This window comes from Stegodyphus dumicola, chromosome 1, assembly GCF_044657685.1.
Source record: "Stegodyphus dumicola isolate Sdum_Otavi_A_Nest chromosome 1, ASM4465768v1".
In the NCBI taxonomy this organism is placed as follows: domain Eukaryota; kingdom Metazoa; phylum Arthropoda; class Arachnida; order Araneae; family Eresidae; genus Stegodyphus; species Stegodyphus dumicola.
Window position 1 is genome coordinate 134,618,657 of NC_140768.1, and position 19,484 is coordinate 134,638,140.

Here is a 19,484-nt window from a genome sequence, read left to right on the forward strand (position 1 = left end):
ATACTTTAATAGTTGTCATCTTTAAGTTACTCTGTATTTTTAGAACTTCAAAATTAGAATGTCAATTTTATCTGCCATTGTTATGGAGCTGTAGGATATCGAATGTTATTTCTTCAATGATAAAAAGAAATGAAATTTTTAATACCACATCTCATTCATATAACTTATTAACATAATTGAAAAACAATTTAATTCATTTCGTGTTATATCTGAAAATTAAAATTTGTAATACATTGACTAAAGATTCTTACAGGTCTTATTACCATTTTCCCCCAGGAAAAAGATAATTGCTGTGTAAAATGCATAAATATTTTCACGAGACTTATAATAGTGGTATTAGAATTATTATAATGGTTATGTCATATAATGGATCTGTGAATTTCTTTTAAATAATTTTTATAATCACAAAATTTTATAAAATTAAGAAAGTAGTAAATTTTACAATTAAAATATGAATCCCACACTGCAGAAATACATACAAGAATGAAAACACTGTAATATTTGAAATGCATGATTTATTTTTTTAATAAATTAATAATTATATTTTGATTTTCTATGACAGCAGACTGATTTGCAACTGATTGCTTATACAAGTCACATATTTCACACAGTACATTAATATATTCTTCTGTGTTTTAATTATTTCCTTTTCTGCATCTGTAATATCATCGCTCTTCCTTTTTTCTCTTCGGTCTCCTGCTTCAAATAGTTGAGCTTCTATCTGAGGGAAAATTTTAAAATATTCATTCAAATACAAATATTCTTAATTTTTATATTTCATAATGTAAAACACTTTTTATAATTAATTAAACAATGAAACTTCTCTAAAAAGGAACAATTCATAATATTGATTTCTTTAACTTTCAATTTTTTTCCCTTTATAATTTTTAAGACTGTTTATAGATCAAGAGGATTTAATGATTATTATTTTAAATTCTTAAAATCTTGTTGTTAATAAAAGACATACTTTGTATATAATGTTCGCAATAAAGAATTGAAATAACTCTTTTGTATGAGAAATATTAATTTACATCTGTTATAATTAATTTATACCAGCAGTTCTCAGCCGGTGGTATGCAAAGAAACAAAATATTTTTAACTAAAAAATTCAAAAATCTCATAAAGAAAAGAATAGTTAATAGAAATTTCCTTTGATCGAAATTGACTTGAAGATTTGGAAAATGACACACTTGTTAACTTTTGGCTGAACCGAAAAAAAGAATTTAAAGGCATTTCAAATAAAGCTATCAAATTTGTATTGTCTTTTCGCACAACCTGTTTGTGTGAAAAATGATTTTTTCCATGTTAAATTTGAAATATAAATACTCATCAAAATAAAAAGTGGATCCTAATTTACCATTAAATGAAATAAGAGCAGACATAAAGAAATTAAATATTAAAGTATTATAACTGAAATTTTGATAATCAAGTGAATAATTAATTTAATTAAATTTAATTTTGATAATTAAGTAATCATCAGTTTTTAATCTAATAGTTCTTTATGTGTACATATTTAATACAAAGAGTGTGCAAATGGCAATATATATATATATATATATATATATATATATATATATATATATATATATATATATATGTTTTTAATATTTCTATTGAGGAATTGAAAAATAATCATTGTAAAATTAGTGGTAGTCTTAATGTTTTTCAGTTTTTGCTTAGATGGTACATTACAGTCAAAAGGTTGAAAACCGCTGATTTATACCATTAAAGTTTTTCTGTTGGGAGGAAAAAGAAAAGAAGAATGCAGAAAACATTAGATTTTATGTAATAGATACAAACTTGTTATACATACATTTGTTATACATACAAAATACAAAATACTTGTTATACATACAAAATAAATACATACATTTCTAAATGCCATTGCAGATTTCCTCGTGATAAAGGTGTGGAATTTTCTAATGTAAAAAAGAAAAAAGCATAAAATAAGCACAATTTACTCAACAATCTTGGGTTGATCTTTACATTATGGTAACTTGGCGTTTTTTTGGCGACCAACTCTCCTACAGCAACCCTCTATTTTTTTTTTTCCCGCCGCCATTTTGTCTTCACGAAGTAAAGACATGTTTCTTTTCTTTTTATCTACTGAACACTTCTTCCAACAATCTACTAGCCGAATTACACTTATGCTAGAAATTTTATCTAACAAAACTACTTAATCATGACAAATATTCACTGCAAAATTGGGAAAAAGTGCACAATACCATACTCCTTACGCGTTTTTCAAAATAACACATACACATAAACCACGTACACGCCGACTTATTTTTACTTAAAAAAACATCCCAGAATTGCACAAGAATGGCATTGCGCACACTCTTCACTATATCCATGTACACTGCTTTTTTCTCATAAATTAGAAAAATTTCATGAAAATACATGACAATTTTCTCAATCTTTAAACCCGGTAAAAAGAACATATATGAAATTACCTGATCGCGAAAAAGTATTTACCCTTTCCAAATATGAACATTTCCACATATAAAATAAATAAAATATCCAAAAACTTTTACCTCTAAATCATCCATTACATTATACACGTCACCAACGAATTCATACCGCAAGCATTACAAGTACTTAATATCAAATATTTAAATTATTTCCATGCACGTTTACTTCAACTTAAACGTATACCAAATTCCTACAAACATAAAATTCACAAAATAACTATCATTTAATTAAAATATCACTAAACCATGTACACGTCGACTTATTTTTACTTAAAAAAACATCCCAGAATTGCACAAAAATGGCATTGCGCACACTCTTCACTACATCCATGTACACTGCTTTTTTCTCATAAATTAGAAAAATTTCACGAAAATACATGACAATTTTCTCAATCTTTAAACCCGGTAAAAAGAACATATATGAAATTACCTGATAACGTATACCAAATTCCTACAAACATAAAATTCACAAAATAACTATCATTTAATTAAAATATAATTAAATTCAAAAACACTACTTAAAATATAAATGAGCACATACATTAAATTAATAAAAATTACCTTACAATGCTAATTACTTTAAACTAAATCATTGCTAATAACAATTTTCCCAATAATACCAAATTCCTTTACTTCCACCTTACATTTAGAACGCAATGCATAAAAATAATATCCTCAAGTAATTAAAAATACTAACTTACCTAATCTTCTTCAGAATCTTGATTATGTGTCCAATAAACTTTTCTTTAGTTACGGCCATGGGATCCAAAAATTCACGAACACTGTTTCACACAACACAGAATAAACCAAATATAAAATTTCCAGATTTTTTCCCGATTTCCCCCCTTTTCCGATTCAAGAACCGTAATTCGTCCATTAATATCACATGACATATCCCATGATCTCTCATTTCCCTCACACAAAATAATGCGTAATCGGAACTGAGTACTGCTCACAAGTCCCAGGTAGTAACCTTTATCGCCTCCAAAACGTCGCCAAACTACCAGTTACCATATTGTAAAGATCAACCCAATCTTGACTGAAATATACATGCTTTCAGAGATAGCATAAAGCAAGAAAAGTTTACTCAACAATCTTGATTGAAATATACATGCTTTCAGAAATAATATACAAAGCATACTGCATAATCAAAGTTATGAGTTTATATACTATGAGATACTATACATGTTTATAATATACCACGTTCCTGTACACCTAACACCTTGTCCACAATTTTCTATACAATTCATTAAAGATAGTTCCTGAAACATAACTGACTTAAGAGAAACATGCATACTTCTAATTTATGCACAACAATTTGACAAACATTAATTTTAGGTAATGAGCTACATGTATTATATCAAAGAAAGAATCAATAAGCGTAATTTGCCTTTATCCTACAAATACTTAAAAACATTTACATTAAAAAAAATGAATTATACATAATGGTAGCAAATTTTTAATGAAAAATAAAACAAGAGTTGAAAACTTAATGCAGTTTTTGTCAATATTTTACTCTCTTAAAATTTATATAAATGTATAGAAACTTGAAATGCATACCGCATTTGGCTGGAAAACTTGTGGTATTGTACTGCACTCTAGGGAAAAGGAAAAAGTATACAATGAAGCAATCATAAGAATAAAAGATATTTGCATATTATTGAAACCAGCTTAATAAAAGTTACCAAATTTTCAAAAATGTGCCAAACTCTGACAACGATTATGTATCAAAATTTTTCAGGTAACATGCTCATGACAATTTTTCATTCAAGCAATGTCACCATTTTCATATGTGTTTCTTAATGTTGTATTTCAAGTTCCAATGGATTTTAGATACGAATAGTTGTTTTAGATTAATTTCAGATTTAAAATACTGCTTGTGGAGCTTACCATCAAAAGACGAAGCTGTGTTAAAAGTTCTGCAGGAATAGAACATTTTAGTACAAAAATTTCTAATGGAAACAACTATGAGATGAATTTGGTACATAGACAAGGCATGCAGTATCAAGTTTATGTAATTCTCTGATTTTTTTTTTTAAGTGAAAACAGATCACTTGGCACAAGTGCTAAAAAATTAGACAAAAAATTTGTGGAAAATGTATTTTTTTTAAACTATCATATAATTTTTATTTAATAATTGAAATTAGTATTTTAAAATTTGTTAAATGTTTTTTCCTTTGATATGTTGATAACATTTTGCCAACTTAGATAAATATTGATAGTTTGGTTATGCTAAAAGCAAGCTGCAAAAACAACGTACTTCTCCTGATAAGTATTTTTCTCTTTTCATTTATAAAGACCACCAAACTGATCCAGGTGTTTGTGTTAATACGTTAAGTACCAAAAAATATTGAAGAATGCACAATGAAAGATGGCAACCAGTATGGTAAAAGATATAATTAATATATGCAATGAAAGAAATCTTATTAAAAAACGACTTTCATTATCAGCAGAGAAGCATGACACAGTTACAGTAAAGAAATTAAGCTTTTGTTTCTGCACTTGTAGCTTTTAATAGCCAAAAATTGTTTTTTGAAATTTTATGAAATAAATAAATCTGAACATAACTGATATCAAATGAGAATGGGTCCAAACTTTCACTTAAGAGGAAGAAAGTGTACTGTAAATGCACAATATAATGAGCAGAACACAAAGCATAATTTATAAATTAACCTTTACTCTGGATGTATATATTACATTAATATCACATTAGAATTAGCAGGGTTTCATATAATTTTTTATTTATTGTATTACATTGAAATACCTTTAATTTCATTTTTATATTTTCCCAACGATGTACAATATAAATCTAAAAATTGCTCTTAACTGTTTCATCACATAATGAATGTCTAAGGGAAGGAATGCCTGCGTGGAAGACTAAGTAAAACTTAGTATTCATGTTATACATTGAAAAAATGAAGAAAACACTCATGCAGCCAGCTTTTTCACCTGTATTTAAAGAGAGACTGGGATAGCGGTGTTCAGCAGGCTTATCTGCTTGTAGATAGATGGGCTTATTAATTACTATGTAATTCAAGAACTAGTTAATTTTCATATGGTAAACATGCCTACTGTCACTGAAGAATCATGCATCTGCATTAAACAATAAAAATATAACACAAATTTGAATTGTAAATTAAACTTACTATTAGAAGAATTAAAACCAAATGCTGTAATTTGAAAATGGGAAAAAAATTTGGTTTATATTTGAAAAAGCAAGGATATTTGTATGAAAAGTAAAATATATTTTACACACACCTGTTGCTGTAGTTTACTTTGGAGGGAATTTTCTATAGGATAAAGTAAATAAAGTTGTACACATTAAATACATGTTGTACACATTAAAAGAAATATATTTCTTTCGTTTTCAGGACTGGAACAATTCGTTACACAACACTACAACGCAGTAAACACTTGACCATAAGCTCAGAGAAATCATGGGAACTGATGTTTTTTGTTTACATCGACACGCAGTCTCATTGGATATTGATGTAGTTTATCGGACAAGCTCTCCTGGCACGAGAGCAAACCAGCTCCCCATTGCAATTTTGACGTCATCAGTTACCAGAGCGGTAAAGCGTTGCACTTGAATTCGACTTTAGCAGACGATAGCAGGAACGCCTCTTGCGAGCTAACATTTGCAATTTATCAGAGCGTTGCACTTGAATTCGCCCCTAAAAGCTATCACATGAAGTCTGAAGAAGCCAAGCACTTGGCCTTCGCAGTGATCACCTCCTCCAAACACTGACTGTGCTTTTCAGACGGGTGGCTAAAACCCGCCGGGAACTGAAGAAATTCAACCAATCAGAATAAGCTACCGCCGGAGAGTGTTTTTGGCGACCAATTTTTATGCCAGCAATTGAAGGGTTTGTTTTGGATTTATTTTCCGCTCATATTCCTCTTTTCGTATCTTTTGATTACGTCTTTTTCGCATCAATTTATAATAGTTTTCTAACTTTTATTACTATAAAAGACAATGTAGTGAATACGGAAAATTCGGTGGATTATCACGTGAAATGTGTAATAAAATTTCGGTAAAATTTCTAGCCTGTTCCCGCAAAAAAAGGTGTACGGTGTTGTATCTCAAAAGTTTTATGCTAAATTGTACATTTCACTTTATTTTGTGGCACTGAAAATTACAGAAAGAATTTATTTTTTGATCATTAAGAAAAAAATGCACATGAAAAAGGCTTATTAATTTGGTCTGTGTAGAAGATGTGTTGCTTTTTTCTTTCTTTATATATATAGATATATATATAAGTATTTATTAGGTACTCAAATTTGGCCAACAAAGCCACATGCAGAACATATATATATATATATATATATTAGAAGATTCCTAGATAATAATAAATAATTTGATTGAACTTTTTCTAAAATGCATTACGTTTTTGTGTGATATTTGATTTTTAAGAAATGTAGTATGTTGAATAAATTGATAGTAAAAATCTCAAATGTACTGTATTTTTGAAAAGGTTAATATGAAATTTTATTAAATTGTTTTGTTTATCTAATAAAATCTGGAATTCTTTCCCAATTTCAAAAGAAGGATGTGTGAATTTTTAATGCATGTAACAAATAGATTTTTTGAAAAATTATCATTAGCATAACGTGAGGAGTGTAAAATGGGAAGATCTTTATAATGTAATATAATGCAGTTGATAATCATCTGAAAAAGTGCCCATGAATGGTAAGACTGCTGAACACTGATAGTTAGGTTTATATCCTAACTATATATTTGGACACCTTTTGCTTAGCTTATCTGGTCTGATGATCTGTATAAAATGGTAAATGAAAAACAAAGTATTTGTACCCAATATTAAGTCTGATCTGCAAACAAGATTACTGTGGCTGCGGAAACCGACATGCCAGTGAAATATATGTGTCATGTACATATTACACAAAATACATCAGCTAGAGTACTCTTATCAAGCAGTATGGGGACAGGTACCATATAACCAAATATGTACATATCAAACATTTGTAATTATGTATTTTAAAGTTATAGGCTTCCAATACAATTAGAATTTATATTTCTGTAATACTTATGAGTCTTCTCTGAAACATACTTATTTTGCTTAAATCTACTTCCAAAGTACTTTATTTTGATACAACCCATGGTTTAGAAAAATTAATGTTTCTAACATTCAAGAGCAGATAAAAGTATGTCATACTTAACTGACAAAAACATATAAAATTAAAGTAAGGCAAAAATAGCAGCTTAACATAAAATCTTGTGTCAGTTTTAAGAAATAACTGATGTAGGTCCCTCTTCTTCAATAAAAATGAAAAAAGGTTTTTATTCCTGGCCTTTTGAAGAACAGATATTGGATAACACCTGCATCATTCTAAGCCTTCTTGATTTATTTTAATCTTGAAATTCATGACCTGACAAATTTTGTGACAACTATATATTTTTGAGAACCTGGGACCACAGGTGGATTTGTTCGAACAGCATTCCAAGTTCTTCGCTTACATGCTCGAAATGACTCTGCATGAAAAATTTACAAATTAAATTTGTCAAAAGCTTTAGAAAGTGAAATCTAATGCACTCAGTAAATTTGTTTTTTCTGCGTGAGGAAATCAACTTTTTCATTACCATCAGTTCTACAATGGAAATGAGCCTGCTTGGCAATTAGTCTGAGTTGAAAGTGTCTTGAAATTTCTAAAGATGTCTGCAAATATAGCTTTGATATATATACAAGTGAAATCTATTTAGCCTATTCTTAGTATCAGTAATATTAGGTGTTTTCAACATTAAATGGGGTACAAAAAGTCCATTATGATATCTTCAGTGATGAGATCTACGAAGTTTGCACGCGTCCTTTGTTCAATTTGTCCTTTGTTCTTTTTGTTTGCTTATTACTTATTCCAGGGAAAAACGTCTTGCATGTTGTAACTGTACTTTAACATACGTTAAATTTTACATTAAAACATGAAATATAAATAAATTATTTTAGGATTTCCATCGAGATGGTTTTAACATGAAAACTGCATAATGGAATTTCTAATAGTGTAAAGGAAGGTATAGTTATTATAAAGACTATTAGTATTAATAGAGGTGAAGCTAAGCAGGCTTTAAGCTTAACGAAAAGTGTTTCCACAATAAGACCTTCTTTGACTCACATGAAGTTTTAGATTTAAAGACAATGCTAAATGGGGAAATCTTTAGCAGATTAGAAAATTTTTGAAAAATCTGCTGGTTCTTAAAACCTTACAAATGATCAACTGATGTGAGAAGAAAAGTGAGAGGCAACTTCTGGCACAAATTGTGCACATCATGAAATTTATTTGCTATTTTATGTAATTTCCATGATATTTCTTATTTAATTTTTTTTCATGCACAGTTACTATTTGTTTTCCGTTTCTGTAAAAATTAAACATAATTTGGTATTTTGAATTTTATAAAATAAAGTGTGTGCTCTTTGTTAATATTTTAATAGCTCACCACTAGATATTTTAATCAAAATTTTATCTAGGTTGATAAATTACAATTTAATATATATTGCTCAAAATATCAGATTATGTAGCATAATATGAATATTTTTTAATAAATTTTGAGTTAAGAAATGACTGATGAAGTGTTTTTATCAATTTAACACTTCATCAGTCATTTCTTAACATATTAAATATAGCATTGGTCCCTAGGAACCAACCTTAAACCAAGCAAAATAGAATTGTTAGTTAACATGTTAGATATTAGGAAAACATAACATTAATGTAAACCATTGTAAAACAATAAATGATTATTACTAATTATTGTAACTAAATGCACACTTATACTCAGATACCACCCATTTGTCTTAAAGCCGTTTTTGACTCTTATACAACACTGGTATAATAAACTGAATGATGTTAATTTATTAAATCTGCTTGGAGAATAACAATTATAAACAGAGTCCTTTGTGTGCAGTTATTCTGCTACTAAGAACAATTATTCCAGATGAAAAAAAAAAAGAAGTTCCCCAGTCAGTTTCAATATAAAGAATAAATTATGATATATCATGTAATGATAACTTCATCCGAAGATTCTGGAGCAGACTACAGTGAGAAACTTTCTATAAAATGGTCACAAAATTTTCACACTGAGAAAAATTATTACTATCTTCCATAATTAGTATTCATCAGCAGTCGAGTGGATAAGACTAAGAAGCACTAATAGTTTGAACACTGGTGGACAGGCTAGCTGCATGGGATATTTCTCTTGTGCGGCTTGAACAGAAGTCATATTCTTTTAAACATATACTTCATAAAAGTCTTCTACCCTTAAGAAGATACTGTTTTCCTGCTTTGCAATAATGAATTAAATAAATTATTACCATTGATACAGAACTTTTTTTTAAAAAAGAAAGAAAACACTTATCTCTTACCAATTGAAATATTTTTATGCATTCTCTAATATGCGTAATACAGAATTGTGAAAATTCACCACAATTCCACAATCAGAAATGATAGCAAATTATAGGAACATAGGCAGCAGATGTGTAGACTACAATATACAATTTGTTGCTCTTTACAAAATAAAAATTAGAGGCATCCAATGGTGATAGCTGTTGTTGGAATATTTTATTTGTACAGAAAAAGAAAATGCTTTGGATTTCAAGAAAACTTATACAGAATTTCTGCTAGGGATTAATACATGACATCTGAAATCATAAGCAAGTGGAATTAAAATTGCAGCTTAAAGACTGTGTGATTTCCTAAAATGTAATTACAAACCCTGGAGACTAATGAAGGTGATAAATTACTGCATATTATTCAGAAAAGTCTTGGCAATGAAAGAAAATAATGTACATAGTAACACATACGGTGTAATATAAAGTGTAAAATACCCCACAGATTCATCATGAAGAAAAATTACTTGATTGTGCTAATATTCCAAGACTTTAAAAATTACATCTTTATTTTTACATAACACAATGGAAATGAAACAGAATTATTTCGATGGAGAATAATGCATAAATAAGTTTCATGTTAATTTTTTCAATTATTTTTTTTTTCTTTTGGGAGTTACTGGGTTATTTTATGAGTTATCCCACATCAGCATTTTAATATACAGATTCTCTGAATAATCATTGTATTTTCTCTATTTCAGTAGGAGCTTTTGTTAATGTGATTTTTGCCTACGGAAAAATATACAAAAGAGAAATTCCTAAAAGTTTTAAAAGTAGTTTAAATTAAAAAAAAAAAAAAAAAAAGACACATTCTTAAAATATTTTTCTTTATTGAATTTCTCGATGTTAAGAGTACATGAAATAATATGAACCTAGATATCAACAAGCATTTTCAAATACACAAAGAGCCCAGAAATTTCAAAGTAAGTAATTTTTATCAATTATTATTTTCACCCTTTATTTAAAAGTAAAGAAAAGTTATTGGGTATCGAGTTAGCCAATTGAGTGGAATATAAAGTTGTATTTGTTTTCGAAATTGAGATTTACATACTTCACTTATCGCTTCTACAGTAAATTAAATATTAAATCATATCAGGGCAACACAAAATAACCAAAACAAATGAACTACTTCTACCCAAGAAATACGAACAAGTTACCATAACATTAACAACTGCTTTCTTGTATACCAGTTTTGCACAAAAATTGCGTTTGGCGATCGGAAAATGACGCCAAAAGTTCCTGGCGCAACGGTTGTCTCTGATTGGTTGAATTTCTCCAGTTCCCGGCGGGTTTTAGCCAAAGAATCTCTAAGGAGAAGAAGTAAAGGTTCCCCGGGGCAAATGTGGCTCCGTCAGACCGAAGAGACACATTATGTATATCCCTGAAGCTTACTTTAAAGGGGCAAACCATTCCAAAGCCATCCACCCTCCGTACCTCACTGCGCATGTGCGAAATAACATCAGGAGGCAACAAAGCAACATCAAAGAATGCAGCATGCCGTCGGCCATGTTAGCAATCTTTTACCACGTTGTTCGAAAATGTTCTTTGTTGTTGTAGTCAGAGGTACTTGGTTTTAGCTATGTGAAATTCTTTTAAAGACTTTTTAAATGTAATGCTGTAAGTGAAATGGTTTTGGCTATTGGGTGAAAACTTTGCTCGTGGTTTTCACAATGGTCATTCCAAATAATTGTCTAAACGTTTTCATGGTAATTTGTTTTTAAAGTTGTTGTCGGATAATTATAATGTATTTCAGTGTTTTCATTTTATTTAAGGGTGCCTTTAATTGTCTTTAAATATTTTTTTCTGTTTCAGTTAGTTATTGCAAATTTTGCTTTTAAAACTTCACTGTAAAATTTTAACTATGGATCCATAAAAATTTATTACGTTTTGTATGGCATGTGTTTTCCCCCCTTTTTAAGTTTACAGAAGAAAAGAATTAAGAAATTTATTTCATTTAAATTTTGTCTTCGCACGGCTTGCTGTTTAAAATGAAAGTAAAAATTGCACAGGATTTCTATAATTCGCCCCAAAATTCCAACTAACATCCTTTTGCTCATAAAACTCCAAAAATGTATGAAAATAAAACATTTTGAGTTATTTCAAAGTAAAAAATTTACTATCTCCTCGAACTGCGCTGTTTAAATTTCACCCTGCGCTGGTGTTTCACTGCATAGCCGTGGCTCTTCGGTACAGCGGCGCAGAGGCGAAACAGGTTTACATTGCGTCTATGGAAGCTTTCATTCTTCCCCTTAGAGATTCTTTGTTTTAGCCGCCCGTGTTTTTCATTGCTTGGCTTTAGGTGAACAGCGAGGGAGGCGGTTCTTACCACTTAGCTGGCAGGGTGTAAGGAATGCGTTCAAAAACACATGTAAAATTACAGTAAGTTATTATTAATAAGAAATGTTAGTTAGGGTAATTTAGTGCTTTCGGAGTTTTGTGAATTTCTCACTGTGCAAACGAATTCGGTAAAGTTTTTATTGGAGTCAGTGTCAGGAACAGATTTTTAGGATAGTCCACAGCCATCGGTTCTTAAAAGTTAGGCAGGGAATCTGCATTGCATAAGAAAACTTCATACTGAGATACCTTCAAATGTTTCCAAATTCTGTAATAGTCGGTTATAATTTTTAAATAAAATGTTCCAGTGACAGCTTCCATTCAGTCGTTAATTACATGCGATTTTTTTCATTACCTTCTCATGTCATGAAATGGATAAGCTAGCAACCATGATGCAGCAAAGTCATGATATAAGCTCTCTGGGAACATGTGCCACTAGAAGACACCAATTGTTCGTTGTGTAACATCCACTTCAGAAAGCAAAGAATGCCTGAATGAATTTATGAGGCTCATGCTGGCCTCTTTATCCAGATGTGAATCATCCATTTTTACTTTTACGCTTGGTTCTAATTACGCTATTTTTGCTCTCACATAGAGTTATGTTTGTGACAAGTCAACATAATTCTCTGCTGCCTGAAATATGTAATTCTATGGGACCACCATCAAATACATTAGACTGAGGATGAAACTGAACTCATTGGCCACTCTGAATCGGCATTTGATTTCCAGGTAAGTGAAAAAGTTCCAGTTTGGATTTAACACATTCGGGAGAATCTTTGATGTCAAAAGCCATTATGAAACGAAAATATCACATCTTCTTCAAGAAGTGTTTTGATTGTTTTCACCTCCTATTATACTTGTCACTACCAAGCAAGGCCTAGGCTTTACGAATGGTTTTTTCAGCTAACATTTTCCCCATTTCTTTGACTCTTTGCTTAGAGATCTGGGACATTTTCATATTATCCCAGTGGTATTCTTCTGTCTGCAATATCTCTTGCACTTGGAGAGTCACACAAATTGAAATAAAAGAGATTATTATCTTTGTTAATATTATAACCAAGTATGGGAGTAAATGATCTCGGAAAGACCAATCTTTCACTCCCCATTCAAAGACATAGGTACGGGCAATTGAGTAATAAAGTGAGAGATAATATGCTCTAGAAAGTACCATTAAGAGCTGTCTCAAGCTAATGTTATACATGTTATACAGATAGGAATTCCAGCAAATGATGATTTTTTGCTTTGATATGCTGTTTTTATATTCTTTTCACATCAGTCATCCATGCGTTAAATTTTGGTGAATAACTTAAGATGTCTGCTGATAAGACATTACTTGATCGCCTTGTGAATTTTTTTGCCTTTTAAAGCATAATGTAAAGCACTCATTTCAACAAAACTGGTGGAAAGAGCTGCCCCCTTTCTGAAATTTTGGTATTCTTTTTTACGTTTTTGTACTTTTCATAGTAATTTCTTATAAGATGAATAATTTCTTGTTAACTTACCCGAGGTTATAGAGCTTTTTTTCCAAATTCTTTAAGTGCCACAGGAAACAATTTTGATAATCTCCCTTGACTGATGGTTATTTCTTGTTCCCTTTCCACAAAAACTCTTTCTGATCCAAAGGAAATGCTTCATTAAATTAGCATACGTGGCTAAAACTGTCTCTTTAATTATATTGGAGTTCTAAAAACATTACAAAAAAAAAAAAAAAAATGTACTTGTAGTTGCCATCATCTCAGTCCAACGTAAACAATGACTGATAAAGCAAGATTGACAAAACACACCGAACAGCTAACTAATTAACAATTTGTTGAAAGATCATGGAAGCCTTGTGATTGCTTATCCCAAACTAGAACCAGTAGTCAGATTACAACCTATTATGCCATCTAGTAGCATATTTTAACATTAAATTAGATATTTTTGTGTGGGAAGCAATTTCTCACACTAATACCGTTTTTGGCAAAGCAATTCATGAAAAAACATGAAACCGTTAAATAAGTCAAAAAAAAAGTTTTTTGCTCCACTAAACTGTTGTTCTTCTCAGGTACACAGCAATCTGTTTTCACTCAAAAAAAAAAAAAAAAAAAAAAAAAAAAAAAAAAAAATTCTGTGCATATTATACATTTTATATATTATTACTGCACAGATGTTCATTATGTGATATAAACAGGTATTACATTTGTTGCTTTATTGCACATTTGGTGACTGGTGACAAAAAAAGTCTTCTATTTCTATATTTAATTGTTTCAGTTCAAGAACTAATTTTTATTTTACATATGAAGAAATGCTTATTAATACATTTTATTAATCTGTATATTATTATTTTCATTTAGAAACATTTATAATTTTTTAAGAGAATAAGAAAGATACACAGACCATGAACTTGCTTCCAAAGGATCACAAAGAATTCAGTTCAAAAGAATATTGGAATGAATTCTTCTCTAAGCAAAAATTTCAGCATTTTGAATGGTAAGTAGATTTACGAAACACCTTTAATATTTATAAAAAAGTATTTCATTGATTAAATTTTTGTCTAAAAATAAGCTTACTGCAATGGCATTAAAAAGATATTCAAAAATATAAATGTAGCATTAAATGAATGTAAATTTTGGAAGTTTAGTAACAGATGAATAAAGAAATACTGTATAAAAGTAAATAGATTAGTTAGCAAAATAAACTAGATAGCCAAAGAATTGAATTTTGTAACTGTTCAGAAGAATTTGTGCTTGTAGACAATAAGACTACTAAGAAATTCAAGTAATTTAAAACTCGGTTTGCTGTCTAGGTAACTGATAAGAATCGTTAACAGAATAGGATTGCCTAAATAAACATTATTATTCAATTTTTATACTTCTGAAGGGAGAAAATACTAAATTTTTTGTGCATATTGTTATTGAAGTGCACGAGATGACTAAACTCATTTTGTGCAGATTAAAGTGTGACGGACAACAAATGCGTTTTCTATGAATTATTGATTAATTATTGTCATTGATGTTTTTTTTTTTTTTTTTTTTTTTTTTTTTTTTGACAAAGGCATTATTTTACTATATCTTAACTTTTTTACAGTAAATTCTTTAAAATGAACCTTGATAGAATAGAATGTGATGATGAAGAACTGCGTGCAGATAGTTTGTTGAATTATTCCTATGAGAATGAGCTTCCCAATGATGATTGTAGTGATGACAAAAATGACATCCTAAGACAAAAGAATTTTTTACTGATTTAAGCCCGAATTCGAATGATTCTGATCCAAAAGTAGAATGGCCATCTGTAGACAATCCACCAGTATTCAAAGTATTTTTAGACCACTTGGGAATAACTACAGAAAATGTTCTAAAAGTTTAATTTATATAATGTAGACACTACACTAAAATATCAAATTTATCGTCAGAAGGACCATGAAAAATGCAAATGTAAGGCAGTTAAACTGCATCAATGTATTGTTGGCCAGTTATAGTTCTCACTGTAAGTACATATAGGGCATGTGGTCAGTAATCATTATGCTAGGGCATACTATCATACTGCGTCTTGGATATCAATCTCTTTCCTAGATATTTTCTAGAGGATAAGTGTTGTAAAATATTTTTGTTGCCTCTCAATTTCACAACAATATTAAAAAAGTAGAGAGCAAAATGATTCCTCTTACCTTGTAGCCAGTGCAGCATCAGCGTTGTCAACTTACACGTGTAATCCAGTAAAGAAGTTGCAGATGGAAATTGAAAGGTCATGAACATTTTATTATACATGAAAATAGATTAAGATTCATTAGTATTCCAAATACATATCAAAAGAGATTTATATAATAGAGAGTGTCATATTACTGTCCTTTCCTGATGGAATGAGGAAAAAAGCGAGTTACATGATTAATTCCTTTGCAGGGTGTCCAGGTCACACTGCTTATCATGCTATTGGCGACAGTCCATCAGTATTTGCATACCAACAATAAGCAGTACCACTCATGCCAGATCAGTTACCACCATCTACAAGCTGATGATAGACTGAAGCTACTCTCATCTGAAAATATTGCACATGTTCATTTTTCTCCTATCCAATTGCGATGTTCATGATGCCATTGCAGATGGGCAGTACTATACTGTCTGAACAATGGGGCACAAGCAATAGACCTGTGGGCATTATAGTACTCTTTCTCCCAAATGTCTAGGTACAGTTTTTCTCTGCCCTGTTGCAGCAAGAAACTTATGTGCCACCTGCTGAGATGTGACATGTTTTTTTTTTTTTTTTTTTTTTTTTTTGCTGAGAGGACAATGTACCCATCTGCTGCAGGCGACCATCAATACTATATATCATTAACATTTGGCGTTAGCAAACAAGCAACAAAGTACGATTCTCCAGGGAAACTTTCCAGGGACATGAGGAAAGATAAATTAGAACTCTTCTTGGGAATTAGAAAAAAAGAAAAATACTTTGCATCGATGTTGTGTGTGCACCATCAAGAAAATATGTGGTATAATATAGTATATGTGTAAATTTTGCAGTGGACAAAGGAAAGTGCCTTGAAAGATGTCACACTTTAAAACCTAATTAAATTTTTAATTTTTGAGAAAGTGTTTTATTTTTTAATCCTTTAGTGGACAATTGTTTTGCCATGACAATTGGGTAAGCATTAATTTGGAAATGATGCAGTTTAGATTGATATGTTGTAAATAGCTACTATATTTAGGAGATAAAAGGTAGGTGTCTAAATAAAAATGAGGAATAAAAGGACTATTGCCAATTAAAATTAGAAGTTTGCTTTCATATTTTTATCTTACATATGTACAGTAGAAGATCAGAAATCAGCATTACTTGGGAAAAGAGATTGTCCTGATTTTAGGATTTTGGAAATTTCAGGGCAAAAAAGATAAATCATAATACTTAGACTAAAATTGCTAAATAAATAAAGATGTTAAGGACATATACAATAAAGACATATGAAAATAAAGGACATTAAGAAGTTATGAAATATTTTAGTTTTTCTTTACACGTTTTAAACGTTTTTCTGATAGGTATTTGTTTTAAAACTTTAGTGTGCTCCAGAGTAAATTCGTTTTGTAAATTATATAGTGCCATAATCATAGCTGTGTCATAGAGCCTCATCTTTGTGTCTCTTTGACACATCTCTATTGTTCTAAAAATTTTAGGTATTTTTCACCATGTTTGAAATCTTCATATTAAAAGATAATTTTCTCACTCTTATCAAATTTACTATCTGCGTCGAGTTTAAAACAAAGCCAATAATTTCATCATCTGTCATCTAATATGCCAATGTTGGCTCATGTGGGCGCACCATCTATTCAACGATATATTCTCTTTGTAAAGCTTCCTCATTTGTTCTTTCTTTCAAATACAGAAGCAATTCTCTTGCTATAGTAAGGCATTTTCTCCCTCATTCCAGCATGCCTTCATGGTGTAATGGTAACACACTCGGTGCGTATTCGAGAGTTCCAACTCCCGACAAGGCCATTGCTCATTTTTCATATCCCCAGCATCGAAAATCCTAATGACTCTACAGTGGCGCCCAAACTAAAAGGTGGTGGATGATAATTTCTCACTACCAGGATTTGTTGATTGGATCCCCTAATCTCCAGTCATCATTTAAAACTGGGAGTATACAGTATAAAGTCTTTAATCCGGATGTCCATAATCCGTAATGATCTGTAATCCAGACCTCAAAGCTACAAACTTTCTGCGCATGCGTAAATGCATAATGCATTTATGCATGCGCATATGCATTTAATGTATAACGAACGGTGTAAGCTAGGCTAAAATTGGGAAACATAATTCTAAGATTCTGCTAACAAATAGATGCTGAAATTTGTTTTATAGTCACAAAGTGAAATAGAATGATCTATTGAAAGAATTTTCTTCAGAAAGTGATTTGTAGTGGAATTTAATGATGTGTATAATGCCCTGGTCCATTGGTTGAATGAATGATCTGGGGGCAAAAAAGGGTCATGACATTATCACATGTTAAAAATGGTTGCTTCTGGATGTGCAGAGCAGTTGTCTAGCAATAGTAAAATCTTGCAATTTGATTTTAACTCCACACTATTACAATGTCTTCTAGCCTCTTTAACCAAATGTTCCACAAACCATTCGATCATAAGTTATTTCATGAACCATGAAGTTTTATTATTCCTGTAAATCACAGGTAAGGATTTTACTCCTTTCAAAACTCTGGGATTAGTGTTCTTACCTATTACAATTGGTTTAAATTTGTAAGTTCCAGCTGCATTGCTGCATACTAAAATAGTAGTTCTTTCACCCCTGATGGTGCACGTTCTTCGCTTGTCACTAATGACTTTCTTGACAAACATCGCCGAAAGAGTACAGTCTCATTCCACATTAAAAATCTGTTCTGGGCTAAGATTTTCTTCTGCTGCCAGCATAGAAAATTCATCAATAAGTAGCATCTTTATCTGTTGAAACTCCCCCCATGGGCTTTCAGATAACATATACCGTGCATGTACTTAAATCTGTTCATCTGACTGCTGCTGCAATTGCATATCTGTTCTATTTTTAAATCAGTGTTAATCCGTTTTCCCTTTTTTCTCAGGAGTGGCTTGAAATTGGTACCTCATCACTTCACCGCTGCCAAAATTATTCGTTCGAGGCAGCATCGAGGTTTGCCGATTTCACATCATGCAAAGATTTCTGGTGTTAAAATCATTGTTGCTGTAAAATTCCAACAGCTTTTCTTCATTTTTCTGTACATCATATATGGTCCATGTCGCAATTCCATACAATTCTACTGCAAAGAGGAGCAGCACCTCCCTTCATCTTTTGCAAAATTTCCACTTTTTGCATTATCATCAATGCAGCATGTTTACGTTTTTCATTGTTGCAAGCAGTAAAATCATGAATGTATTTCTTACCTGACATTATAATAAGAGGTGTTGAAATAAAAAATATTTTAAATTTTATCTATGAAAACCTGAATAAAACAACAGTCGTGAACTTGAAAGAGAAGTTGAGTGAAGTCATCTGCTTCTTTACTTCAATGCAGATTGGAGGGGTGGGAACTTTCACCTTGATGGGGGGTTCAGTGATTTCGTAAATACACTGCCCTCCAAAAGTTAAGGAACAGCATGCAGAGTTGCCAACTCTCCCGATTTAGGCGGGAGACTCCCGATTTTCGACCGCTCTCCTGCCAACCCGATTTACAATATATTTCTCCCGACTTTTTCTTATTCTTAATATTTCTCACGATTTTTATGCAACTTGGCTTAATACTTTGTTATATGAATAAAAAAAGTGCTTTTGGACGTCTGAAAGCAATTGAATT

The 19,484-nt window shown here is 30.8% G+C and overlaps 1 protein-coding gene and 1 long non-coding RNA gene across 7 annotated transcripts in view; one reads left to right on the top strand and one right to left on the bottom strand.

Annotated features, from left to right (window-relative positions):
* Window positions 1–498: 498 nt before the first annotated feature.
* On the bottom strand, window positions 499–6,425 carry LOC118201565 (uncharacterized). The gene is made up of 4 exons (XR_015042217.1): window positions 5,730–6,425; window positions 4,032–4,069; window positions 1,871–1,919; window positions 499–721 (listed from the first exon to the last, which is right to left on the bottom strand). It is a non-coding gene; the product is annotated as an uncharacterized LOC118201565 (long non-coding RNA).
* A 4,985-nt stretch (window positions 6,426–11,410) lies between these two features.
* Window positions 11,411–19,484, top strand: part of LOC118201566 (eEF1A lysine and N-terminal methyltransferase) — a 105,333-nt gene continuing 97,259 nt past the window's right edge. For 2 of the 6 annotated variants that reach the window (XM_085820974.1, XM_085820949.1), the window contains exons 1-2: window positions 12,090–12,244; window positions 14,533–14,668. In XM_085820974.1, coding sequence (XP_085677100.1) covers window positions 14,577–14,668 — 92 coding nt within the window. In that variant the 5' untranslated portion in view covers window positions 12,090–12,244; window positions 14,533–14,576. Of the gene's footprint in view, window positions 11,429–12,089; window positions 12,929–14,532; window positions 14,669–19,484 lie in introns of those variants that run through there. The other 4 variants (XM_085820959.1, XM_085820956.1, XM_085820952.1 and 1 more) reach the window with 4 other exon arrangements.